General features: G+C 41.7%; 2 protein-coding genes across 4 annotated transcripts in view; both read right to left on the minus strand.

Moving 5' to 3' along the window:
• fbxo41 (F-box protein 41) overlaps positions 1-4,233 on the minus strand; it is a 228,028-nt gene extending 223,795 nt beyond the window's left edge. The window contains exons 1-2 of the mRNA XM_061984025.1: positions 4,008-4,233; positions 3,378-3,489 (exon numbers count right to left, since the gene is read on the minus strand). The gene's annotated coding sequence lies outside the window, so the exon portion shown is untranslated. The remainder of the gene's footprint in view (positions 1-3,377; positions 3,490-4,007) is intronic.
• Positions 4,234-10,571: 6,338 nt separating this feature from the next.
• LOC133622017 (uncharacterized) lies at positions 10,572-21,612 on the minus strand. Of its 3 annotated transcripts, none has more exons than XM_061984539.1 (3): positions 21,487-21,612; positions 13,317-13,422; positions 10,572-13,072 (listed from the first exon to the last, which is right to left on the minus strand). In XM_061984539.1, the coding sequence occupies exons 2-3, from the start codon at positions 13,399-13,401 to the stop codon at positions 11,811-11,813; spliced, it is 1,347 nt and encodes a 448-aa protein (XP_061840523.1). In that variant the 5' UTR covers positions 13,402-13,422; positions 21,487-21,612; the 3' UTR covers positions 10,572-11,810. The 3 variants fall into 3 exon arrangements, with proteins under 3 accessions (XP_061840523.1, XP_061840522.1, XP_061840521.1); XM_061984538.1 differs by lacking the exon at positions 21,487-21,612 and adding an exon at positions 16,354-16,680; XM_061984537.1 differs by lacking the exon at positions 21,487-21,612 and having other exon boundaries at positions 13,317-13,681.
• Positions 21,613-27,671: the final 6,059 nt, after the last annotated feature.

Consider the following 27,671-nt stretch of genomic DNA (forward strand, 5'->3'; position numbering starts at 1 on the left):
TGCTTAAACCAAAAATAAACAAAAGGTGAGTGCCCCTAAGAAAAGGCATTGAAGCTTAAGGAAGGCTATGCAGAACAAAACTAAAACTGAACTGGCTACAAAGTAAACAAAAACAGAATGCTGGACGACAGCAAAGACTTACTGTGGAGCATAGACGGCGTCCACAATGTACATCCGTACATGACATGACAATCAACAATGTCCCCACAAAGAAGGATACAAAGAACTGAAATATTCTTGATTGCTAAAACAAAGTAGATGCGGGAAATAGCGCTCTAAGGAAGACATGAAACTGCTACAGGAAAATACCAAAATAAAAAAAAAAGCCACCAAAATAGGAGCACGAGACAAGAACTAAAACACTACAGACAGGAAAAGAGCAAAAAACTCAAAGTAAGTCACGGCGTGATGTGACAGGTCGTGACAGTACACCTACTTTGAGACAAGAGCTATAGTGATGCATGCTTGGTTATGGTTTGAAGTCATATCCAACAATTGCGACTTTTTATTGTCAACTGAGTTTAGTTTTTTAATGATTTCTGCTGGTGGTGTGCCTCCGCGTTTTTTCAATGAAAAAAATGCGCCTTGGCTCAAAAAAGGTTGAAAAACACTGAAATAAGCAGTGCTTTAATGACTCTCATTTTAATAAACACGGAACAGTATAAGGACATAACGGCAACACACCGACCAAACGGCTGACAGTGTAATGAACAAAGTTGGAAACGTAAGTGAAAAGTCATAAATATGTTCTTTCACAATATTATGTCACTCGATATCCATTGCTTTCGGTCTCCCCTAGAGAGGGGGGGGGGGGGGGGGTCACCCACATATGCGGTTTCTCATAGTCATTCACATCGACGTCCCTTATGTGGGCTCTGTAACAAGGATGTCGTTGTGGCTTGTACAGCCCTTTGAGACTTTTGTGATTTAGGGCTATATAAATAAACATTGATTGATTGATTGAATATCACTAATATACTGTGAGTGTTTTGAACCTTCCGTATCACGCTGGTCCTTCAGGTGAACTTGCTCCGCTGTCACTTTCGTTTATAGTATTGTGTTGTGTCGTTTTTAATAGTTGTGGTTTTTACGATCATGCTGGAGCTGAACGTTTTTGTGTCGTCTTGTGGCGTTTGTTGTGACCTATCCACCATTTTTGTTTTAAAGGGGAACATTATCACCAGACCTATGTAAGCGTCAATATATACCTTGATGTTGCAGAAAAAAGACCATGTATTTTTTTAATCGATTTCCGAACTCTAAATGGGTGAATTTTGGCGAATTAAACGCCTTTCTATTATTCGCTCTCGGAGCGATGACGTCACGTTGTGACGTCACATCGGGAAGCAATCCGCCATTTTCTCAAACACAATACAAACACCGAGTCAAATCAGCTCTGTTATTTTCCGTTTTTTCGACTGTTTTCCGTACCTTGGAGACATCATGCCTCGTCGGTGTGTTGTCGGAGGGTGTAACAACACGAACAGGGACGGATTCAAGTTGCACCAGTGGCCCAAAGATGCGAAAGTGGCAAGAAATTGGACGTTTGTTCCGCACACTTTACCGACGAAAGCTATGCTACGACAGAGATGGCAAGAATGTGTGGATATCCTGCGACACTCAAAGCAGATGCATTTCCAACGATAAAGTCAAAGAAATCTGCCGCCAGACCACCATTGAATCTGCCAGAGTGTGTGAGCAATTCAGGGACAAAGGACCTCGATAGCACGGCAAGCAATGGCGGCAGTTTGTTCCCGCAGACGAGCGAGCTAAACCCCCTATCGACCCTAGCATGCTGACATCAACTCCAAAACTGGACAGATCAGCTTTCAGGAAAAGAGCGCGGATGAGGGTATGTCTACAGAATATATTAATTGATGAAAATTGGGCTGTCTGCACTCTCAAAGTGCATGTTGTTGCCAAATGTATTTCATATGCTGTAAACCTAGTTCATAGTTGTTAGTTTCCTTTAATGCCAAACAAACACATACCAATCGTTGGTTAGAAGGCGATCGCCGAATTCGTCCTCGCTTTCTCCCGTGTCGCTGGCTGTCGTGTCGTTTTCGTCGGTTTCGCTTGCATACGGTTCAAACCGATATGGCTCAATAGCTTCAGTTTCTTCTTCAATTTCGTTTTCGCTACCTGCCTCCACACTACAACCATCCGTTTCAATACATTCGTAATCTGTTGAATCGCTTAAGCCGCTGAAATCCGAGTCTAAATCCGAGCTAATGTCGCTATAGTTTGCTGTTCTTTCCGCCATGTTTGTTTGTGTTGGCTTCACTATGTGACGTCACAGGAAAATGGACGGGTGTATATAACGATGGTTAAAATCAGGCACTTTGAAGCTTTTTTTAGGGATATTGCGTGATGGGTAAAATTTTGAAAAAAACTTCGAAAAATATAATAAGCCACTGGGAACTGATTTTTAATGGTTTTAACCATTCTGAAATTGTGATAATGTTCCCCTTTAAAGACGCCAAAAACGGGCAGACAGACTTAATGTTTGACGTCCTTTTTATTAAAACTGCTAAACTTCAAATAAAGACTTGCCGTTCTTAAATCCAGTATTTTCTTTTTGCTAGCGTCGATAAAATCGATCGACTCCCTTTGAAAACGATCTTGGATCGATAACTATCTTGCCGAGCACAGATCGATACACTTAAAATGTAGGAATATAAATCGATTTATCGATCAATTGTTACACCCCTAGTAAATGACGCCGCTTCACTGATACCGTGTTGGTAATGGCGCCATCTGCTGTATTAAAAAAGACACTACGTGTAGCCTGTAAATAAAAAGAATACCGTAAATTGCCGACTAACAGCTATTACCTTTTCCCTACACTTTGGACCCTGCGGCTGGTAAAACGGAGCACCTAATTTATGGATTTTTCTTCGCTGACTGCAATAATAAAAATATATTTTTTTAAAAGAGAAGCAAAAACACTAAGAGGGTATTTTATTGTTCGTGATATGGCGCCATCCTTTGGACGAATTCGCTCACTGCAGGTGCTGCAGTGTCCTTCCATTTATCAGTAGACCTTTTTTTCTTTCAGCCTGAGTGCTATTCAGTCTTCTAGCCGTCCATAGCGTTTCTACATGTATGGCTTTTTCATTCATCACTCCAAACAACTTTTTTAAGTTTTACAATGTAACTAACAATGTTTATACTTACTAAACCGTCCCATGTGTGATGCCTGTAGGAGTGTCTTCATGCATGTTTGTACGTGGTATCGCAATGTCATTACGCTAGCGTCATTAGCTTTGGCTAATACGCTAACACGTTTACGAGTATCTTTGCTAGTATTATTAACTTACGACAGCATTTTTTTTTTTTGTATTGTTTCAGTTTCACAAATTTCTCAGTAAACTCACCAAGTCACCGTGGAGTTAATGAGTCTGTTTAGCTGATTGGAGAGCTGGCTTCCGCAGCTAGTGGGTCCGTGACGATGACTTCTGTTTTGTTGGATCAGCCGTTTTACTGCCCCTGTTTGGAAACAATTAAAGTATGTACATAAACATATATAGAATCTTACTGTGTAAATAACTCATTTTGTAACGTATATATCTGTGACTTATAGTCCAGTGCAGTTAATATATGGAAAAATAATGTTTTCTTCTAAAATGTTGTGGGTGTGGCTTATATACCAGTGCGCTCTATAGTCCGGAAAACACTGTAGTTAGCAAATAGGAAAACATTTATATAAAATTGGGAACATTTACTTTATTTTTAAGCTCACTTCTGGATTTATCATTTTGACTTCAGTCCATTTGGAACAGGGGTGATGAAAGTGTGGCCATTTGTGGCCCGCAGCTGACTTTTTAACCATTTGGATACAAATATGACAAAAAAAAACAAACAGTGGAATAAAAATGCAAACGGTGTAATGTACCCAGAAAATATTTAAATATTGACACTAATGTAGGCAGTTTTTTTTTTACTTTAAAACTGTCATTGCTCAAAAAATAAACGAATAAAAAGCAATGTTGTTATGAAATATTTACCCATTCAAGACTCCAATTACTTGACATCAAATAATCCGTTTTGAAAAAAAGGTCTTAGGAAAAATATTGCATATTTTCTGTTTTTGCCATTAAAAAAATGGGTTTTCCTTGAAAAAAAGGGCATAAAACATGAAAAATAGAAATGTTATGGCAACGGATAAAACACAAAGGTGTTGAGGAGGCAGGAGGAAGGTCGGCCTGGTCCGCAACCGTGGAGGAACACGAAGGAAAGAACCAGCGAAGAACAGGTGTGTGCAATCAGTGTAAGTAGGGCGTGGTGATTACTTACTGCCAGGTGTCCTTCCCGCCTTCCGTTGCTGCCATGACAACGGGGGAGGGAGCGCAACAGACAGAACAGAGCGGGAGCAGAGCGGCCAGGAAAAGCATACTGGAGGAAAACAAGAATATGACAAACAGGAAGTTAAAAAAATAAGAGCGCTAGACAGGAAACTAACAATAAAGTCCACGCTGTCATGTGAGAGCGTGACAATATGTACTGTGACACACAACAACATTTGTATTCTTGTTTAACCGGCTCATTGTGTTCTCAGTAGGGATCATTTAACCGATACTAGTAACATATCAGTACTTTAAAAACGGTGCCAGTGCCCAAACATGCAAAAAAAAAAATGCAATGACTTTTCATTGTTATAACATTTCGTGACATTTGGGTTGAACAGACTAGTAATTGAAAAAGCTATGTAGGGAGAAGTACAGAGCGATAATAAACCTTAAAGGTACTGCCTTTGCGTGCCGGCCCAATCACAATATCTACGGCTTTTCACACACACAAGTGAATGCAAGGCATACTTGGTCAACAGCCATACAGGTCACACTGAGGGTGGCCGTATAAACAACTTTACCACTGTTGCAAATATGCGCCACACTGTGAACCCACACCAAACAAGAATGACAAACACATTTCGGGAGAACATCCGCACCGTAACACAACATAAACACAACAGAACAAACACCCAGAATCCCTTGCAGCACTAACTCTTCCGGGACGCTACAATATACATCCCCCGCTACTCCCTATACCCCCCCCCCCCCCCAACCCTGCCCACCTCAACCTCCTCATGCTCTCTCAGGGAGAGCATGTCCCAAATTCCAAGCTGCTGTTTTTATTGAGGCATGTTAAAAAAAATAATGCACTTTGTGACTTCAATAATAAATATGGCAGTGCCATGTTGGCATTTTTTTCCATAACTTGAGTTGATTTATTTTGGAAAACCTTGTTACATTGTTTAATGCATCCAGCGGGGCATCACAACAAAATTAGGTATAATAATGTGTTAATTCCACGACTGTATATATCAGTATCGGTTGATATCGGAATCGGTAATTAAGAGTTGGGCATTATCGGAATATCGGATATCGGCAAAAAAAGCCATTATCGAACATCTCTAATCACAAGTGGACATCCAGGTTGTCTTCGAAGATGTTTTGTCTATCATTTGAGCAGACTTCCTCAGTTCACGCTCAAAGACTGACTAGTACAGCTCCAGTCTGAGAGGATGGTGTAGTCTCCATGTGTCGATGCCCTAAGAACTATATACTGTTTGCCATACTGGGTGCTTTGTTGTGTGTGTAATTTATGTTTTTTATTTTGCCAATAGTATAATTATTAGAAAAAGTGTGATGATAGTCATACAACCTGAAATGGAACATCATTGCTGGTCTCAAATTTGCGGCCTGCAGGCCCATATTTTTGTTTAGAGTGTCAAACTTAAGGCCTGAAGGCCAAATCTCACCGCTTAAGTTTCTAGAACTATCCATGGATTACAAGTTTTTATAATATGTTCATGTTTTGTTTTTTTTGTTTGTTTTATGCCCTGTTTTTTTTTAAAGAAAATTATTTTGTTATATGGCCAACACAAAATATGCAAAGTGGAATGTTTAATGTGAAGTATTCGGAGCCTTCAATTGTTCAAGAATTAAAAACATTTGTTTTGATTGATTTTATTTATTTTTAGTAATGATAGTTTTAAAGAAATTGCTATTGAAGTCAGCATTGAAACTTTTTCTCAATAAATGTCAATTGTTTGCTCTCTCTCTATATATATATTTTTCAATAATATATTCTAGAATGTGCCGTGGGTCGTGAAGACATTAGCTACGGGCCACACTTTGGACACCCCTGCCTTAAGGCCTACCATAGCTCAGGGTCACTATAGCTGCGTGTGCAAGTAGTTAACGACGTTTAGTCACATGGTTAAACCAGGATTGTGAGGTCAATACATTGTGTGGCCTGCATCACCCACACCCTTCCTCTTTGAGTTTGAGATCCCTGACTTACACACATACACCAATTTACTTTGATTACTTCAACAATGCTGACAAAATAATAATTTGTGCAATACATATAGAATATCACGGAGGATCAGTACAAGTCTGTACACCTTTAAGGTAGACTTTTTTTTGTCCTTTCAGCAAACTTTTGCTGTATCTGGCCATCATTTTACTGTGTTACTCTTTCACACATCCATCCATCCATCCATTTTCTACAGCTTGTCCCTTTTGGGGTCGCGGGGGGTCGCTGGAGCCTATCTCAGCTGCGTTCGGGCAGTAGGCGGCGTACACCCTGGACAAGTCTCCACCTCATCGCTAGGCTCTATTACACATGTTTTGTTTTTTTTTCATGTGAAATAAAAATATTTTAATGTACAATTCTTTCATAAGTGTACGATGCACTGGCAGTTATTGGACAATACACCAAAGCCAAACCCGACACATAAGTCCTTCGTTATTCAAAAGGCATAAAAACACTTCAAATATTTGCTGTCAGCTAATGATAGCAATTCTTTTTTTAATTTAGCGACCAACGCTTGCTATTTTTTAATGTCATGATGCTGGGGATAAAGTTTGGATTAGAGATGTTCGATAAATGCTTTAATATGTAATATCGGAAATGATCGGTATCGGTTTCAAAAAGTAAAATTTATGACTATTTAAAACGCCGCTGTACGGAGAGGTACACGGACGTAGGGAGAAGTACAGAGCAGTTGCGTCTCCCAGTCACACTTGCCAACCCTCCCGATTTTACCGGGAGACTCCCGAATTTCAGCGCCCCTCCCGAAAATCTCCCGGGGCAACCAATTTCCCGAATTTCTCCCGATTTCCACCCAGACAACTATATTGGGGGCGTGCTTTAAAGGCACTGCCTTTGCATGCCGGCCCAGACACATAATATTTACGGATTTTCACACACACAAGTGAATGCAAGGCGTACTTGGTAAACAGCCATACAGGTCACACTGAGGGTGGCCATATAAACAACTTTAACACTGTTACAAATATGCGCCACACTGTGAACCCACACCAAACAAGAATGACAAACACATTTCGGGAGAACATCCGCACCGTAACACAACATAAACGCAACAGAAAAAATACCCAGAATCCCTTGCAGCACTAACTCCTCCGGGACGCTACAATATACCCCCCCGCTACCTCTATTCCCCCCAAACCTCAACCCCACCCACCTCAACCTCCTCATGCTCTCTCAGGGAGAGCATGTCCAAAATTCCAAGCTGCTGTTTTGAGGCATGTTAAAAAAGATAATGCACTTTGTGACTTCAATAATAAATATGGCAGTGCCATGTTGGCATTTTTTTCCATAACTTGAGTTGATTTATTTTGGAAAACCTTGTTACATTGTTTAATGCATCCAGCGGGGCAACACAACAAAATTAGGCATAATAATGTGTTAATTCCACGACTGTATATATCGGTATCGGTTGATATCGGAATCGGTCATTTAGAGTTGGACAATATCGGAATATCGGATATCGGCAAAAAAGCCATTATCGGACATCTCGAGTTTGGATAATAACTCCCAGGGTACAAAAAGGCTGATTTTTGTCTGCCCTTTCCGTTACAAACTCACATGTCGGCAGTGTAGGCGCGACCCCCAGGATGCAGAGAAATGAAACGAGTTGTAGGTAAATCCGCTGAAATGTAATTATCTTAGCAGCAACCAAAACGATAGCAACACACTAAAGTGCGCACACATCTCCTCTGAGACGTAGCGCTGGCTTATAAAGCACTCCGATTGGCTATAGTCAACAGGCGCGTGTCCTGATCACCAAGCGGGGGCAGGTGTGTCAATCAGCGCTCCGCACTGGCTGTGACGAGTTCGGAATGAGCATTGACACCAACTAAATACAAAAAAACATTACGTACATATAGACATGTCATGGCAGGTCATGACAATTTCAGTACATTTTTGCTGTATGTTGGTCATCATTTTTATTGTGCTACTCCATTATACTTTTTTTTTTTATAAAGAGTTTTTACTCATGTTATTTTTTTTCTAATTTCAACATCCAGTTCTTTCACAGGTGTGCAATAAACGGGCAGTTATTCGACAACACTCCAATACCGTTACTACTAAAGTACCGCGGTACACTGCAAAAAGTCAGTGTTCAAAACAAGAAAAAAAAAAAAAAATGAGGGGTATTTTATTTGAACTAAGCAGAATTATCTGCCAATAGAACAAGAAAATTCGGCTTGTCAAGACTTTCCAAAACAAGTAAAATTAGCTAACCTCAATGAACCCAAAAATACCTTAAAATAAGTATATATACTAAAAGACAAGTTGTCTATAGAGATGTCCGATAATATCGGACTGCCGATATTATCGGCCGATAAATGCTTTAAAATGTAATATTGGAAATTATCGGTATCGGTTTCAAAAAGTAAAATGTATGACTTTTTAAAATGCCGCTGTACGGAGTGGTACACGGACGTAGGGAGAACTGCGTCTCCCAGTCATATTTGCCAACCCTCCCGATTGTCCCGGGAGACTCCCGAATTTCAGTGCCCCTCCCAAGGCAACCATTCTCCTGAATTTCTCCGGATTTCCACTCAGACAACAACATTGGGAGCGTGCCGGCTCAGCCACATAATATCTACGGCTTTTCACACACACAAGCGAATGCTACGCATACTTGGTCAACAGCCATACAGGTCACACTGAGGGTGGCCGTATAAACAACTTTAACACTGTTATAAATATGCGCCACACTGTGAACCCACACCAAACAAGAATGACAAACACATTTCGGGAGAACACCCGCACCGTAACACAACATAAACACAACAGAACAAATACCCAGAACCCCTTGCAGCACTAACTCTTCCGGGACTCGACAATATACACCCCCCGCTACCACCTACCTCCACCCCACCTCAACCCCCTCATGCTCTCTCAGGGAGAGCATGTCCCAAATTCCAAGCTGCTGTTTTGAGGCATGTTAAAAAAAAAAAATGCACTTTGTGACTTCAAATAAGAAATATGGCAGTGCCATGTTGGCATTTTTTCCATAACTTGAGTTGATTTATTTTGGAAAACCTTGTTACATTGTTTAATGCATCCAGCGGGGCATCACAACAAAATTAGGCATAATAATGTGTTAATTCCACGACTGTATATATCGGTATCGGTTGATATCGGAATCGGTAATTAAGAGTTGGGCAACATCGGAATATCGGATATCGGCAAAAAAGCCATTATCGGACATCTCTAGTATGTTCACTATTTTTTTAAGGGACAAAAGTGTTCTTCGATTGCAATAAGAAATATATGTTTAATGTAGCCCTGCGATGAGGTGGCGACTTGTCCAGGGTGTACCCTGCCTTCCGCCCGATTGTAGCTGAGATAGGCTCCAGTGACCCCCGCGACCCCGAAGGGAATAAGCGGTAGAAAATGAATGGATGGATGTTTAATGTACCCTCAGATTTTTTGTTAAAATAAAGCCAATAAATGCCATTTTTTCTGTGCTCACATTTATTTAGAAAAGTATCAAAAAGGTATTGAAGTACATTTTGGTACCGGTACCAAAACATCGGCATGAATACAGGACATGATTTAAACATTATCAATAATGTTTTTTATTAATATTATATTTTAACCCTTTGAAGGCATTTTGATTGATGTCTCATTTTGTTATTAGTATACATTTGCATAAGATGGGTTAATTCCCTAATTTCAAGCTTTGACAATATTTGATGAAAAGCTCTTCAAAATGGCAAAAAATATATAATTTTTAAAGTTTACTGAAAATTTTGAGGAAAAAAACAAAAAGTGTTTTTAGGCTTTTCAAAATCTTAAAATACTTTTATGTCCTGTTTGGCTTTTAAGATAATCAAAATCGTGGCGCCCAGTTTGGTTGAATGCACAAGGTTGGGGAGTATTTCACGCCTGTACATGAAAAGGAAGTGTAATTATTTAACGTAAATGCTGCTATTGAATAAATTAAATAAGCGGCAAATCCTCGCAAGGTGGAAGACACGACAAGAGAAGACGTCCATATTAATGTTCATACTCGGGATTCATTTCTCTTGATGTTTGACTGGATGTGCAAAGCCAAGAACAGCGAGAGAGGATCAAATAATCACATTGATGTCACCGCAAAAAAAAAGAGAATCTTGACGTTCACGAAAGGAGAACAACTTTGAAGCGGAAAGCAGCGGTGACTAACATTCAAAGCCTCGTGAGTCACCTGAGCTTGGACATAGGGCTAAAGTGTGGATCCACAGGTGCGTTTATTTCAGGATGGGAACGCGCTCTTCCGAGAGAGAGCGGGTCCAGGTGGGTATTATTTTTATTTCAAATGATGCAAAGGGAGAGAAAGAATTGCAGCTGGCAGAAAATTTTTATTTTTGTTCATCATCTTCATAAAAATAACAACATCAATATCAACGTAGTGTATTGTAGAAACTGCGCATATGTACAAAACCTTTATATGAACAGTTAATATAACTTAAGGCGAGTTAAATAACTTTTTTTTTTCTTTTTCTTTTTTTTTTTGCAATACCCTGTCAGTGACAATTTCACCAAACTGTCAACTTTCCAGGCAGAAGATACCGCGTCAAAAGTCCTTCAACCTCGCAGCAATGTGTGCTACCTGATTACTCAAAAGCAATTGTTCATATTATTCGCTAGTCGGTGCTAGCTTGACATATTTCTGTACATGTAAAACCATTTTCCTGAAATTTCAGTGCACATTCTGCTCCCCCCACTCCATTTTTTTTAAATCCGTCATAATCGTACCAACAATGGGATGAAGTGCAAAAACATTTTAAAATACTGAGTTACTGAACAATAGCCCTCAAAAACCAACACATTATTGAGGATTTGTCGAACATTTCGCCCCCAAAATGAGGCTGAAATGTGATAAATGTAAAATATACACTCAGCTATAAAAATACAAGGAAGTACAGTAATACAAATATATTTATTTCCCATTAATGATATATCTTTCACAATTTGAACAACACAAAAGCCAACACTGACAGCTAAATAAGAGTAAACAAACACTAAGTTTGATCCATGGCTAAAACCATAAATATGTTAGCTTACATTCATATTCATAGCCCTGGCTGCGGGGAGCCGGTCGAAGGGTTACGATGTTCCAGGTTAAAAAGGAAAGTAAAACATGCACAATAATTGCCACTATTCTAAAAAGCAGGGAGAAAGAAAAAAAAATAGAACAATCTGAATAAAAATCAAGTGCAACCCAGCCTGGATGAGAGGATGGAAGTAGGAGCTGTCCAGATGTGAGGTGCTGAACTGCAGCCATGCAGAACCCGCATAGCAAAAGACGTCGCCCTGACTTAGAAGTGGCAGCGACACGTGCTTGTTGGCTTGCTCGCCCACTTTCACAACCTGGTGACGCCTGCTTCAATTCGGCCTTGGGTGACGAGGGCGTAGCGGGACCCTTCCCTGTCAATTCCCGCCTTCGAGCGTCCACCGTCTTTAAGCACGTTAGAACAAAAATCGCGGCGGCGCTCACGTCTTCAAATGCCCTCGGAGAGAGCGAAGGGCCACGCGCTGGGAGTCACCTGTGGCTTCAGCTCCATTTTCTCCTTCTGCTTCTGGTGCACCCGGCCGTGCCGCTTGCGCTCGTCGCTGCGGGCGAAGCGCTTGCCGCACACGTCGCAGGAGAAGGGCTTCTCGCCGGTGTGAGTCCGGGTGTGCGTGGTCAGGTGGTCGCTGCGACTGAAGCTGCGCAGGCAGATGCGGCACTGGAAGGGCTTGTGGCCAGTGTGGATGCGGATGTGCCGGTTGAGCTCGTCCGAGCGGGAGAAGCGCCGGTCGCAGCTCTCCATGGGGCAGGTGAAGGGTTTCTCCTTGGCCGGGCCGTGGGCGGAGGAGGCGGCGGGGGTCTTGCGGGCCCTGGTGGGCTTGGTGGTGGTGGCAGCGGCCGGGGCGGGGGCGGTGTTGGCGCGAGTGGTGTAGCTCTGCACGAATGAATCCGACAGCAAGGAGGAGTAGAGGATGGAGTCTATGGTGCTGGGTAGGGCCGGCGACGCGTAAAGGGAGTCGACTTGATTGGGCGCCTGCGGAGGGTCCGGGTACGGCTTCAGGATGGGCGCCGGGAGGTACCCGTTGTAAGGGTAGCTCTGGGAGCAGGTGTCGGAGAAACAGGGTTCTTGCTTGATGCCCCCCTCCACTTTGAACTCAACTTCCGGGTTCGGGCACATGGCGGGGAAGGTGTCCAAAAGCTCCTTCACGTCCATCTGCTGCTCCGGCGGGAAGTCGTTGGACATGGGGAAGGTCTCCGTCTGGAAGCTGCTCTCCAAACAGTCCGACTTGAACGCCCCCCACTCGTAGCTCTCGAACTCGTTCTTGACCACCACCGGGAAGGAGGCCGCCTCGGGTTTGGGCTCGGCCTTGGTCTGCAGGAAGCTGAGCTGGGACGTGGAGGCCTCCGGCGCCGGGAGGTCGGCCTGGTCCTGGACGAACGTCTGGTGGTTGGCGAACGGTTGCCTTTTGACGTCCCCGAAGTGGGCGACGTCCACGGGCGGCGTGTAGGAGGCCCCCCGGCTGTTGGCGCCATGCTGGGCCTCGGAGAGCGGCGCGGTGGATATCCCCACGATCTCGGTGATCATGTTGAGGAGGGTCTCGGTGGTGCACGGCGCTCCCTGAGACGCCTCCACGTAGAAGCTGCCGGAGTAGGCGAGCGCAGAGGGGGCGTAGGTGTCTTTGGGACCCTCGCAGGGGTTAAAAGCGTATTCCGAGTTGGAGGCTTCAGTTTTGAGCGTGGCGGTGGCTCCTTCTGTTCAATCACACACACAAAATAAACTTTTGTCAAGCCTTTTTATATTTTATTTTTAAAAAAAAAAAAAAAAAAGAAAAAAAATGTTACATAAACATTCATTTGGCACGCAGACGCGTCGACGCCAATCACGCAGCAAAAAAAAAAAATATAAAAAAAAAAAAGCCTCGTCCTTCACGGGCACAAGAAAATTCCTTTGCATGCATTTTTTTTTTTTTTTTTTTTTTTTTTTTTTTTAACTCACCGTGGCCGAACTGTGCAGGCACCGACGAGCGCTCGGCGTCGGCGAACACGTCCTGGTTGTCTTTCCGCTGCACGCCGGTGTCCATTCCCAGAGAGGAGCCGTCAAACTGCGGGTAAAAAGAATCTTTGGCGTTCAAATCCATATTGTTCAACATAATGATGCACTTTGACAGCTCCGCTTCGCGCAGGTTCCAAAAAAAAGGGGTGGGGGGTGAGCGGGGTTTGCAGTAGAAAAAAAAAAAGATGGCTTAATTCCCTTCGACCACCTCCTTTTTTGGTGTTCGATAATGATCCCCAAATGTGTTTTCTTTTTCATATAAATATTTAAAAAAAAAAGGCAATTAGATATTCCGTCTCGTCTGTCGCTCCGTGGTCATTTGCTTGCTGAGGCGTTCACGCCGCTGCCCTTATATACACTTCGGCGGCTCCCTCAGCCCTCCTCCCCATTCATCAGCTCCAGTGAGAGGATTCCCCGCTGCGTGTAAACTTCATGCCCATATATGGACAGAGGATGTGACGTAGCACCCCCCCTTTCAGGCTCTCTCTCTCTCTCTCTCTAACTCTCTCTCCTCTCCCCTGCTAGCAGAGATGGAGACTGACGTTGCAACAAGTGGCGACCAGAACGACCGGAATTATTCCCCGAGGCGGACATGTTTGAAACAATTCGGTGTGGCGAGATGGAGACAGCAAATCATACAGTGTTAATAAAAAAAATAACAAATGAATAAATAAAATGTCAGCTCACTCGCCAAATTCTACCTAAAAAATAACAGTGGTACCATGTTTCCATTTACCGTAATGCACGGTAAAAAACCGACCGTAGATTTTACAGCAAACTCCTCAGTCACCAAAATAAAAGTGGTGGCGTTTTTCAATTTACTGTAATGTATTGTGAAAACAATGACTGTAGATTTTACAGTAAAAAAACAACAACAAAAAAACAAAACTGTAATGTAAAAATTAAAGTGGTATTGTTTTTCATATAAACTGTAAAAACAACCATCGTAGAGTTGATCGTAAATAAACTGGCAGTTCAGTGAAGTGAAGTGAATTATATTTATATAGCGCTTTTTCTCTAGTGACTCAAAGCGCTTTACATAGTGAAACCCAACATCTAAGTTACATTTAAACCAGTGTGGGTGGCACTGGGAGCAGGTGGGTAAAGTGTCTTGCCCAAGGACACAACGGCAGTGACTAGGATGGCGGAAGCGGGGATCGAACCTGGAACCCTCAAGTTACTGTCTCGGACACTCTACCAACCGAGCTATACCGCCCCAGAATTGCACTGTAAAAATAAAAATGGTACTGCTTTTCCATTTACAGTACCACTGTAAGAAAATAAAATTTAAAAAAAATACGGGCATCTCACTCGCTAGAATTCTACTAAAAATGTCAGTTTTTCCATTTACAGTAATGTACTGTGAAAACAATGACCGTAGATTTTACAGTAAGAAAGAAAAAGGAATCTTAGTTGCCAGAATTGTACTGTAAAAATAAAAGTGGTACCATTTTTGCATTTACAGTACTGTCTTGTAAAAAAACAAACAATTACTGTAGATTTTACACTAAACAAAAACACCAACTGGAAGCGCAGTCGCTATAAAAATGTTACTGATTTTTAATTTACGGTTATGGACTGTGAAAACAATGACAATATATTTTACAGTAAGAAAGAAAAAGGAGTCTTAGTCGTTAAAATTGTACTGTAAAAAATAAAGTGGTACCGTTTTTCCATGTACAGTAATGCAATGTAAACTGTAAAATCGTAGAGTTTGTCGTAAAATAACTGGCAGTTGAGTGGTCAGGATTCTACTGTAAAAATAAAAGTACTGTACAGTACTGTATTTAAAAAAAAACAAAAAAAAAACAATGACCGTAGATTTTACAGTAAAAAAAACTACAACTGGAAGCTCAGTCGCTATAAAGTATACACGTTTTTCCATTTACAGTATGTACTGTGAAAACAAAGACCGTAGATTGTATACAGTAAAAAAAATACAAAAAAATGTGTAGCTCAGTTGCCAGAACTGCAATGTAAAATAAAAGTGGTACCGTTTTTTCATGTACAATAATGCACTGTAAAAACTTAAATCGTAGATTTAAACTCTAAGCTCACTCGCCCGGATTTTACCATTAGAATAACAATGGTAGGGTTTCTCCATTTACAGTAACAACGGCCATAGTTTTACAGTAAAACAAAACACCAAAAAAAAACTGGCGGCTTTACTGTAAAAAAAATCAGTGGTAACATATTTTTTCCATTTACAGTAATGTACTGTGAAAGCAACGACCGTAGATTTTACAGCAAAAAAAACCCAAAACAACTGGAAACTTAGTAATTTAGTGTTAAAGCTACCGTAAATTTTAAGGGTAAAATTCTGGCGATTTTTTTTTTACCCTAAAATCTAGATTCATTTTTACAGGTCACTGTAAAAAAAAAAAGTCAGGAAATATTACAGTAGAAAATGGCAGAATTTTACCATAGAAAAAACCATTGCAACCTTTTTACTTTTACCCATAATGCACTGTAAACAAAATGACAGTAGATTTTACCATGCAAAAAAGCTGGCTGCTCAGTGGCCAGAATTTTACCATAAAAACAGTACGGTTTTTCAAATGACAATAATTTGGTGTAAAAAAAAAAACACCATACATTTTACAGGTAAAATCCTGGCAACTGGGCTGCCTGCTTTTGACCTTAAAAACAAGATTTTTTTTTTACAGTGTAAAAAAATAAGAAAGTTGGTAGGTATTATCCTACAGTAGTACCACAGCACACACGTTTAATTGGTTCTTTTAACTCAAAACACTGGTATCTCAAATCAACGTCACCCATTCAAATGAATAGAAATCAGTTTAATTAACGCTCGCCCCCACCCACCAAAACATCACAATTTTAACATGTAATATGCCTTTAAAAAAAAACAAAAAAAACTTGTCCATAAGAAATGTTGAATAAAAAAACAAAACAATGGAATGTAGTACAAACAACAACAATAGTTTTACGGAGAAATGTAATAATAATGTACAGTATTTACCTTGGAGAGTGGACTTCCACCGTATCTCCTTCCAGCTGCTTCGCCGTCAAACACCCCATCAGCAGATTGTCCATATTTTCATGGATAAATGTCCGCCGGTTCGATATTATTTCAACATCCTTGTCTGGCGTTAGACTCATCCTTGTCACGTGGGGTTTGCATATTTATGAGGGATCGTTCCTCCAATGCAACACGGACAACTCCGGACGAAAACGTAAAGGTAGGAGATGATTTATTAATTATAAATCATACAGTATACAGCAAGACAGGGGAAGCTAAGGCTAACACTTAGCACAGGAGTCTGGAACATGAAATACAAAAACGTGACTGTTGCTTACCGCAAACAAGGAGGACAGGACGAGTGAACAGAAAGGCAGGCTTAAATAGTGTCAGTGATGGCAAACAGGTGCGCGTCGGGAACACAAGCGGCAGGTGAAAATAATAAGTAACCATGGTGACGAAACAAACTCACAGGTGCAGAAGCAAAAACAAAAGGAGTCCAAAACTAACAGAAAACACAAAAACATGATCCGGACCACGGATCATGACAATCCTGCTTCAGTATGGTGCAGACTAGCGGCGAAGCACTCTGTCTCGTTTTTGATGATTTTTTTCTTTAATTCAAGGCATATCATCCACTTCTTCTCAGCATTGTCCTTCACGCTCACCTTCTCCCTTCCCATGCTTGGAAAAACTGAAATATGTATGTAAAAAGTTAAAGTTAAAGTGCCAATGACTGTCACACACACACAAGGTGTGGCGAAATTATTCTCTGCATTTGACCCATCACCCTTGATCACCCCCTGGGAGGTGAGGGGAGCAGTGGGCAGCAGCGGTGCCGCGCCCGGGAATCATTTTTGGTGATTTAACCCCCAATTCCAACCCTTGATGCTGAGTGCCAAGCAGGGAGGTAATGGGTCCCATTTTTATAGTCTTTGGTATGACTCGGCCGGGGTTTGAACTCACAACCAACCGATCTCAGGGCGGACACTCTAACCACTTGGCCACTGATTAGGTAGTAATATACATGAGAACATGTGTATTTTTTTACACATATCAGAATACATATTTAATGACCACACACCATACACCCCCCTACACATTTCTATTACATATAAGATGTCCGGGTCCACTGGACCCGGGGCTAATAGAAGTGTGGAAATTGATGTTCTGTGTACCACACACAAACCCCCCCCACACACACACACACACACACACACACTGCAGGCCTAGACAGGGGGAGGACAGAGTGTAGGTACACAGAACATCAGAGGGTCAAATGTGTGAGAAAATGAGAGCAGACAGTGTTGACAAACAATGTTGCAACCTTGTGTGGGAACCGCAGGTGCAGAAACACAAAAGAAGAATCCCTGTGGGATGCAGAAACTGGCAGAGAAATTTTCCGTGCCACGTTCATATTGTTGTTACTCAGCCAGCGTTTGTGGGTCTGATGGACCCGTTGCATTTTGTGGCTTTTAATGCCTCACAATCAAACACTTTTATGTTAAAGTACTGAACAGATGTTTATTGGGATATGGTAAACATCTGTTCAGTATTTGAACATAAAAGTGTTTGATTGTGAGGCATTAAAAAGCCACAAAATGCAACGGGTCCATCAGACCCACAAACGCTGGCTGAGTAACAACAATAAGAACATTACACAAGGGTTAACAGATGGCTAATGTGACATTGGGTGGTGTTTGGGTGGTGCTGGACATGACTGCACTTTTATTCGCAGGCGCTCCAATGAATGCCTCGTGTGATCACAGCAAATTGTGGTCGCTCACACCATCGCAGGGAAGCCGCGACCGAACCGACCCTTGGCCTTTAAAAGCATCCAAGGGAGTCGATAACACCCCTGATGTGTTCACTGGTTGAACCCAGCCGTTCACATGACATTTCAACCCCTAAAGTGTTTTTTTTTTAACCAAACCTGTTTCTGCATCTGTTGCCGAGTGAACTCCACGGTCTCACTTCCTCTACTACACAAAGTCGATACTCTTTGATAGGTTTGCCGCGGCGTGCAGCAGACCTCCGGCTCGGGCGGACAGCGGCTGTGCAGTCACACAAGTCACCGGGCTTTTTTTTCTTCGCGCGAGAAAAGGTCTGCGTTGATATGAATGCTCTCTTGTGAAGAAATACTTTCGATGCCACCCCGGAGGGAGGAAGGTCCTTATCCCTGCTGGGTGCTTTTCTCACCAAAGTTAGCAGATTCCGTTGAAAGAGCTCAGTCAAGGGAAAACGAGTAAATAGTGGCCATAATGTAACATTTCTGTCTTTTGGATTTACGAAGATGCTTTGCACAAGCAAAAACACACAGAGAGCAACTACACACTAAAAAATGCTGGGTTATTTTGATAAGCCAACTTATAAGTTAGCGCTCCTGAATGTAAACAAATGCCATGGGTGGATCTCCATCTGACATCGGCTGTAATGATACCAAGTACATGAGCGTATCTAGTCAATACTACAATGATTACATCAATATTTTTTATCATCACATACTCTTGTCTTTTTTTTATTGTTTATAAACTTAGAAAATACGTCCCTGGACACAAAATAACTTGAATTATAGTGTTTTAAGTCTCATCTTAAGACCCACTTTTATTCTTTGGCTTTTAAAAGACATAAACGTGGACGCATGTGAAAAAGTGCAATATATTTATCTGTACAGTAATCTATTTATTTATTTATATATATTTATATATATATTTATTTATTTTATATATATATATATATATATATTATATATATTATTTATATATATTTATTTATTTATATATGCACCTTATTGCTTTTTTATCCTGCACTACCATGACCTTATGTAACGAAATTTTGTTCTTATCTGTGCTGTAAAGTTCAAATTTGAATGACAATAAAAAGGAAGTCTAGTCTAGTCTCGTCTTAACACTACGTGAGTTGTGTGGGCCTCTGTTGTCCTTCGTGGGTTTTTTTTTATAAATTTTGATTTCTATTTACTGTTTTAATTGGTTTTACCCTTTAAAATCGTTTTTAATCATGTTTTTATATTGTTTTTATATTTATTTATTTTTTGTTTTTATTCAATCATTGGTGAAGCTAAGGATAATATTTGAATATTGTTTTTAATATTGTTGTGCAGCATTTTGGAAACATTTTCGTTGTTTAAATGTGCTATATAAATAAAGTGGATTGGATTGGATTGAATTATGACCAATATATGACCCTGTAACTACTTGGTTTTGGATTGATACCAAAATGTGTAGTAGAACCTAAAATGTATGTAAAGTATCAAATAACAGAAATGTGATTATTACATTTTAACAGAACTGTAGATAGAACATGTTAGAACAGAAAGTAAGCAGATATTAACAGTAAATGAACAAGTAGATTAATAATAAATTTCTTACAGCTTGTCCTTCATAATTTTGACAAAATAATAGAATGGGAATATGTTGCAATATGTTACTGCAAAAGTCAGCAGCCAAATAAGGAGCTTTTGTTTGCTTACTTATTACTAAAAGAGAAGTTGTCTAGTATGTTTAATATTTTTATTTGATCTTTAATGGATCACATATTGTATGTTAAAATAAATCCAATAATGACATTTTTTGTGCTTCCCTTTATTTTGAAAATAAATCAAAAAACATTTTGGTACTCGTACCAAAATATTGGTATCGGGACAACCTTACTCCTGGGGAACTCAACAATAGGGACCGGTACCGAATCCAGTACCTCTTTGGCACCAACCGAATCCCGCTGGTCCAACATGGCCTCGATTCACGTATGATCCAACAGCAGAGGTGGGTAGTAACGCGCTACATTCACTCTTCTGGGCTACATTATACACCCTCCGCTACCACCAACCCTCAGTGTAACTTGTATGGCTGTTGACCAAGTATGGATTGCAGTCACTTATGTGTGTGTACAGAAGCCTCATACATCATGTAACTGGGCTGGCATGTTGTTAGTACAGACTGTAGAGGACGCTAAAGGTAGTGCCATCACGGCATGCCCTTATTAGTGTTGTTTGGGTGAAAATCAGCAGACATTCGAGAGAATAGTTGCCCTGAAATACGGGAATCTCCCAGAAAAATTGTGAATGTTGGCAAGTATGACGCAGTCAAGCGGCATTCATATAAAACTCGCGGGCCGCAATAACATTAAATGTTCTTATTAAGGTGCGGGCCGCGTGCCTGAGACCCCTGGTTTATACATAGCACAAAGCAAAAAACAACAACTTTGTATGCAGTGTTGTTTCATTTTAAATTTCAAAAGAGTTTTGTGGCTCCCATTGTTTTCTTTAATTTGTGAAACGGGTCAAAATGGCTCTTTGAGTGGTAAAGGTTGCCGACCCCTGACATAGGCTATAACCTGACTAGTCGGCGAAAAATGGTTCCACAAAAAGGAACAACCAAAAATCACTCCGAAAGGAGGAAACACAAAAACAATAACGAACTATACTTGGCGCAGGATATAATCTATGAAATGTATCATAAACAAAAAAACACTCCAAAAGGAGGGAGAAACAATGGCTATAAAACTTCTACACTGTCTCTTATCTAAAAAAAAGTTAACAAAAAATGTCACTCAAAAAATTGAGGAAAAGGAAGAACTGCAAGAAAAAACTGAAAACTCACCACTTCGGCTGCAAAACTAAATAACCAAGGAGGAGAAAAAGAACACTCAAAATATCAATAAGGGAATTCAGGATCGAGATATTCAAACAAGAGACGAGGCAAGGCTTGGACAGGAGGGTAGAGAGGCACGAAAAAACGAGACAATCTGGCACAGAACAAAGGGAGGCGTGGGCTTACAGGACACATGAGGGTAATGGGGAACAGGTGGAAAGAATCAGGGATGACGTCAGACTGATGACACAAAAGGAAGGGCAAGTGACTTGAAACGAGAGGAGTTACTTTTCAAACTAAAACATGCAATTCACAAGACAGAAAAAACCAAGACAAGACATCCCTCACCGCGGTGTGACAACTATTGAGTTTTGGTCATTTCCCAAACAATATTGTACAAGACAAATATAACGTTGAAACAAACATGCTTCTACACTGTCTCTTATCTAAAAACCGTTAACAAAAAATGTCACTCAAAAAATTGAGGAAAAGGAAGAACTGCAAGAAAAAACTAAAAACTCACCACTTCGGCTGCAAAACTAAATAACCAAACATCCCTCTGCCGAGGAGGAGAGAAAAAAACCTCAAAATATCAACAAGGGAATTCAGGATCAAGTTATTCAAACAAGAGATGAGGCAAGGCTTGAACAGGAGGCTAGAGAGGCACGAAAAAACGAGACAATCTGGCACAGAACAAAGGGAGGCGTGGGCTTATAAGACACATGAGGGTAATGGGGAACAGGTGGAAACAATCAGGGATCAGGGATGACGTCAGACTGATGACACAAAAGGAAGGGCAAGTGACTTGAAACGAGAGGAGTTACTTTTCAAACTAAAACATCCAATTCACAAGACAGAAATAAATCAAGACAAGACATCCGTCACCGCGGTGTGACAACCATTGAGTTTTGGTCATTTCCCAAACAATATTGTACAAGACAAATACAACGTTGAAATAACATGCTTTTTGGCGACGTTTATTGAATGTCATGTTGTGACGTTGATTCCAACGTTAGATATCAACTTTGTTTCAATTCACAAATCCAACTATTTTGCAACGTTGTTTCAAAGTCAGTTTTAAAGGACATGTATGTATAATCAACGTTGTATCAATGTCTTGTGCCTGCTGGGTACTTAGACAAAAATGTAGTTTTTTAGATTTGATGATATATTGTAACAGTAAAGAAAAATAAATGCTTTTGGAACATATCCATTTATATAATCTGAAAGAAAAAAAAAAGAACTAAAAAGGGAAATAGTTCTTAAATGTCAAACATCATCATCAAGCATTTTGTCAACTTGAAAAGGAGAAAATAAATATGTCATCTGGCATGAAACGTCTTTCTTCTGAATAGGTTTGACAGGAAACAACGACGCTCCGTGAGTCATTCGGAATCAGACAAAACACACACAATGACAGACATCCCCTCCAATCCCGTAAATTCCCCGAACACTGCGAGGTGGACGAGGCAACGTTAGCGTACGTGTCGCACAATGCTGTCACCTCCACCAGGTAGCACGTGATAGCGCCCTATAAGCTCCTTCGCCGCGACGCTGACATTTTCCGGAAACAAATGGCTTTCACCCCAGACGTGCACTCTGACTCGGGGCCGGGTGAAGATGTTTAGCTTAGAGCCACCGACTCCGAGTCATCCCGAGTCGATTAAAACCAATCTGATCACACCCGAGTTCAGTTGGCAGGATGCTGTTGTGATAACTGCGGCGTGGTTAACCTCTCTACTCCGCCAAAATGCCGAGCAAGTAATGGCTTTACGTAATGCCAGCACTTACTGACATTGTCGCGATGGGGAGGACTCCAGACCTGTGCAGAAATGCTAAATGGAAACCTTTGTTTAATCTCCTTGAATATCCGTGAGACAAAACGCTTTCTTAAGGACTGGTGGCATACATTAGCGATACCTTTCCAACAGTGACGTGCGGTGAGGTTGATGGCTGGTGAGGCACTGACTTCATCACAGTCAGATTTACAAACATATGAACCCTAAAGAGTATCTTATTCACCATTTGATTGGCAGCAGTTAACGGGTTATGTTTAAAAGCTCATACCAGCATTCTTCCCTGCTTGGCACTCAGCACCAAGGGTTGGAATTGGGGGTTAAATCACCAAAAATTATTCCCGGGCGCGGCGCCGCTGCTGCCCACTGCTCACCTCACCTCCCAGGGGGTGATCAAGAGGATGGGTCAAATGCAGAGGACAGATTTCACCACACCTAGTGTGTGTGTGACAATCATTGGTACTTTAACTTAACACAACTTTACACATACAAACTGTAGCACACAAAAAAGCACATTTAATAAAAAAAAACGTTATTATGGTCTACCTTTACTTTTACTTATAAATGAAGTCCATGCGCCGCTCCTTTTGAACAAAAGTATCGATAACTTGTTTATAGAAGTCTTCCTTATCTTTCTTCAGTTTTAAAAGTCTCTCTGTCTCGATGGAGATCTTCCATCCATCCATCTTCTTCCGCTTATCCGAGGTCGAGCCTAAGCAGGGAAGCCCAGACTTCCCTCTCCCAAGCCACTTCTTCCAGCTCTTCCCGGGGGATCCCGAGGCGTTACCAGGCCAGCCGGGACACATAGTCTTCCCAACGTGTCCTGGGTCTTCCCCGTGGCCTCCTACCGGTCGGACATGCCCTAAACACCTCCCTAGGGAGGCGTTCGGGTGGCATCCTGACCAGATGCCCGAACCATCTCATCTGGCTACTCTCGATGTGGAGGAGCAGCGGCTTTACTTTGAGTTCCCCCCGGATGACAGAGCTTCTCACCCTATCTCTAAGGGAGAGCCCCGCCACCCGGCGGAGGAAACTCATTTCGGCCGCTTGTACCCGTGATCTTGTCCTTTCGGTCATAACCCAAAGCTCATGACCATAGGTGAGGATGGGAACGTAGATCGACTGGTAAATTGAGAGCTTTGCCTTCCGGCTCAGCTCTTTCTTCACCACAACGGATCGATACAGCGTACGCATTACTGAAGACGCCGCACCGAACTGAAGACGCCGATGGATGGATGGATCTCTGTCTCTGGAGATCTTCCTTTAATTATTACCTCCTGCTTCGATTGAAAGTCCAGTTTAGAAAACTGTTTTATTTTAGATATGTAATACTCCATGTTAAAAGTTCATGCGAGAGGAAAAAATAAACGATCGCTGCTAACTGTTGCTGCTCGTTGTCACTTCTTCTGCAGCCGAGTAGTCGCAAGAATGATTGCTGGGATCACTAGCGCCCTCTACCACCAGGAGGCGGGATTACTGCGAGCCTCACCCAGTGCGTCTTTTGCAGCCGTTTTATGATTGCTCAGCACAAGAAATACGTTACACACATACAGTTGTTGACAAAACACACTGTACATTATATACCTCAGCTAACTAAACTATGGAAATGTATAATATAATTCATATAGAAATACGGTCTCACTGCACAGCAGGCCAGCAGTTAGCCGAGTCATTGCGCAATCCATGGTGAGGCTCAACTGGCTGGTGACTCACCGCATGTCTCTTCTCAGTATTTGAACGGCAAATGTGAAAATTCAGCGATTTTGAATAAAAATAATCTAAAACTGGTGAAGTTAAATGGAAAATAACTTTATAGTATAATCACTGGATACATATAACAATTTAATTAATTGTTTTTCTTTTTACATTTTTTTTCTTTCCATGATGGCACGTGAGGCCCCGCCTCACCTGCCTCCCCTGACTGCACGTCACTGCTTTCCAAGGTACAGTCAAAGCTGTGTTCGCGGCAGAAAAAAGTACCGTTATAAACCTTCTCTCAAAGGTATTTTGCATCTGAGAATAGTTATTTTACCCAAATCAAAATTTGCTAGAATGATGCATGATGTTTATTAGGCTTGTGACAATTGATCAGTCACCAATTTTCGAGAAAAAACAAGTACATGATATCTTTTAAAGCCGATAGTGACGACCGTGGCGCATGATGATGCGGGTGTTGTTCTCCCAGGAATGCAGCTTGCAGGTAGGAAATTATTTATTAAAACATAAATCAGACGGGAACAAAGAAAAACATGCTAATAGCACTTAAGGTAAAAAACTAAAGGGGCTAGCGTGGGAGCTAGCAAGCCAAAATAGCCTAGTGTGAAAGCTAGCAGCTAAAGAGCAGGAAACAAACGTCATCTGTTGCGTAAAACAAACTAGGAAGCCAGACCGAGTGAAGCCAGGGCATAGACTAAATAGCCCTCTGATTAGCGCCCGGGCAACAGGTGCGCGTCTCGACCACTAACCAGAGGCAGGTGAACGTAATCTGTCGACATGGCAACTGAAAACAAACAAAATCAAGAGGTGCTGAAAACACAAGTGACTAGAAAACATAAACAAACTATGATCCGGGCAGCGGATCATAACATCAGTACTGTTATTGCACTGGAGAATAATACAATCTGTTGATCAACTTGACATGCATTTGCATCACTGAACTCTGCTAAGCAATGTGGTCTACATACAACATACAAAGACAAAGATATGTTTCAAAGGGCCAATTTATTTCAGGCCAGAACAAATTGATTTGATTTGATTTGATCCAAGACACAACTTACATTTAACTAAAATGTTATTTTAGTTGTGCTCGACAAAAGAAAAGTATTGAGAATGTCTCCATGTTAAGAAACTCAACTTCCGGCTTCGCCATGATGTCTTAGTTGTTATGAGAGTAGCGTATGTGTGTGTGTGTCTGTGGCCCTTTAAGATATGACAGCATGTGAGGTGAGTGACGTCAGTGAGTGAGTGGGCGAGAGAGGTGAAGGAACGGCGACAGTGAGTGCGTGCAGGTGCTCTAGCTTGGTGGATGGCTGCGTCCAATAAAGTCACAAAGTTGCAACCAACCGCCTGCCTCGTTTATTCACCCTCAGCTGTAAAGACCCACTTCCGGGTAAAGTGAAGGTTGTTAGCCCCGAAGTACATAGGCCCTGGAGGAACGTCTCCCCTGCGCCCTTCAACTACGGTCTGGGAGCCCCCCGCCCCCACCCACAGAAAGCACGCCTCTTCTTTTCCTTGTGACACAGAAGGACGACATCGCAGCGCTTCAATAAAACACACTCAGATCTTCTGTTTCTAGCCGATACTACATAAAAAATAACGTAAAATAACGCATCATGTAGTAACGGTAACTGAGTTACTGAATATAAAAAATAATGCGTTAGATTACTAGTTACCGCCGAAACTAACGGCGTTACTTAGTAACGCGTTAGTGTTAATAAGTTAATAAGTGATTATATGAGGAGAGTTACCAGGAGTTCTTGAAGGTGCGCGTTGAGCGAGGTGCGGAAGTCCAGGGAGGGCAAGGCAAGCTCGGAAGTCCAGGGACAGGCAGAAGGTCAGGGGCTAGAGCGAGGTGTCAAGGTCCGTGTCCAGGCAAAATGTCGCGATCCAGGAAGGCAGCCAGGGAACCAGAGGGAATTCGGGAAGACGAGACACACAGCTCAAAACCAGGAAACGGAGGAACGCTGCTGGATGTCGACACAGGACACAAGACAATGAGCACAGAGGAGGAGAAACACAGAGGGAGCAAATGCACATAGAGCTGAAGACGTGTAGGCTTACTGTACAGGAACAGGTAGCTACGTTCTGGCGCTGGAACACAGGTTGCGCTGGCTTAAGAAGCATGGAGCCTCATCAGCGTCAGGTGTGTAGATTGCAGATTTGGAACCGCTGCGCTGGAGCACGGCCACGGCAGGAGAGCAGTGCGCTGCGGTGAAGAGTGGGACTGGAAGCTCGCTGAGGAGCGGAGGAATGCACCCGCGCCGTGACAGATCCCTTCTCGCTGACACTATTTTTTTTTTTAGTTCCAAGACTGAAGAGTGGCTAGCAGCTAGTTATGTGTCTCCATGCACAGTGTGCAACCGCTCCTCTAAGCTGGTAATAATAACCTTCATTACGGCAAAAAAAAAAAAACCTGCATTTTAGTATCTCAAGTATCATTATCATGTACTATTATCACTGGAGGACGAGGCTACACATGTTACACAGGCATGCTCAGGGCTTGATTCAGGGACCCCTTAATTTTCAGCTTGTACATGCTGCCACTAGGCCAGCTAACACACAGCTTCAATGTGTGCTACCGCAACACTTAGATCTACGTGTCACTAGCGGCACTGCATGGAACAGATCAATGAAGATGCAACATAATGTTCTTGAAATCATTGTCTTTGGCCCACAGAAGAAAATAGAAATTGGTATTAGTCACCTTGAGACCCTCTCCCTGAAACCGAATACTCAGGTTAGAAATTTAGGGGTAATAATGGACTTTAATGGTTACATGAAATCAATAACATCAGCAGCTTTTTTCCACCTGAAAAACATTACGAAATAAGAATGACGTCTAAATCCGACTTTGAAAGACAAATCCATACCTTTGTCACCAGCAGGTAAGACTGTTGCAATGACCTTGTCAGAGTGTGTTGGTGACGAACCCCAAGATGCAGAGATGGCGGCAGGCATTGCGCAGGAAAACATGATTTAATTTAACACTAAAACAAGAACAAACAAAAGGGTACAAACAAAAGGCGCGCACAAGGCGGAGAACAAACTTGGCTATGAACAAAAAACTAGCACAAAGGCTAACTGTGGACAAGAAACAAAAACACTTACTGTGACACAAAGGAACTATGACATGAGCAGAGTGAACAGAAGTAGACACAGCTACAACGACAAGTATTAATGACGTTGACAATCA

Source organism: Nerophis lumbriciformis, linkage group LG25, assembly GCF_033978685.3.
Source record: "Nerophis lumbriciformis linkage group LG25, RoL_Nlum_v2.1, whole genome shotgun sequence".
NCBI classification, from domain to species: domain Eukaryota; kingdom Metazoa; phylum Chordata; class Actinopteri; order Syngnathiformes; family Syngnathidae; genus Nerophis; species Nerophis lumbriciformis.

What these genes read in the sequence shown, in the direction of transcription:
- LOC133622017 (XM_061984537.1), bottom strand. Translation starts at nt 13,470, where the DNA reads ATGTTGAACAATATGGATTTGAACGCCAAAGATTCTTTTTACCCGCAG. An exon ending in GCCTGCACAGTTCGGCCACG is followed by an intron (nt 13,073 to 13,316) that starts GTGAGTTAAAAA and finishes GTGATTGAACAG; the next exon opens with AAGGAGCCACCGCCACGCTC.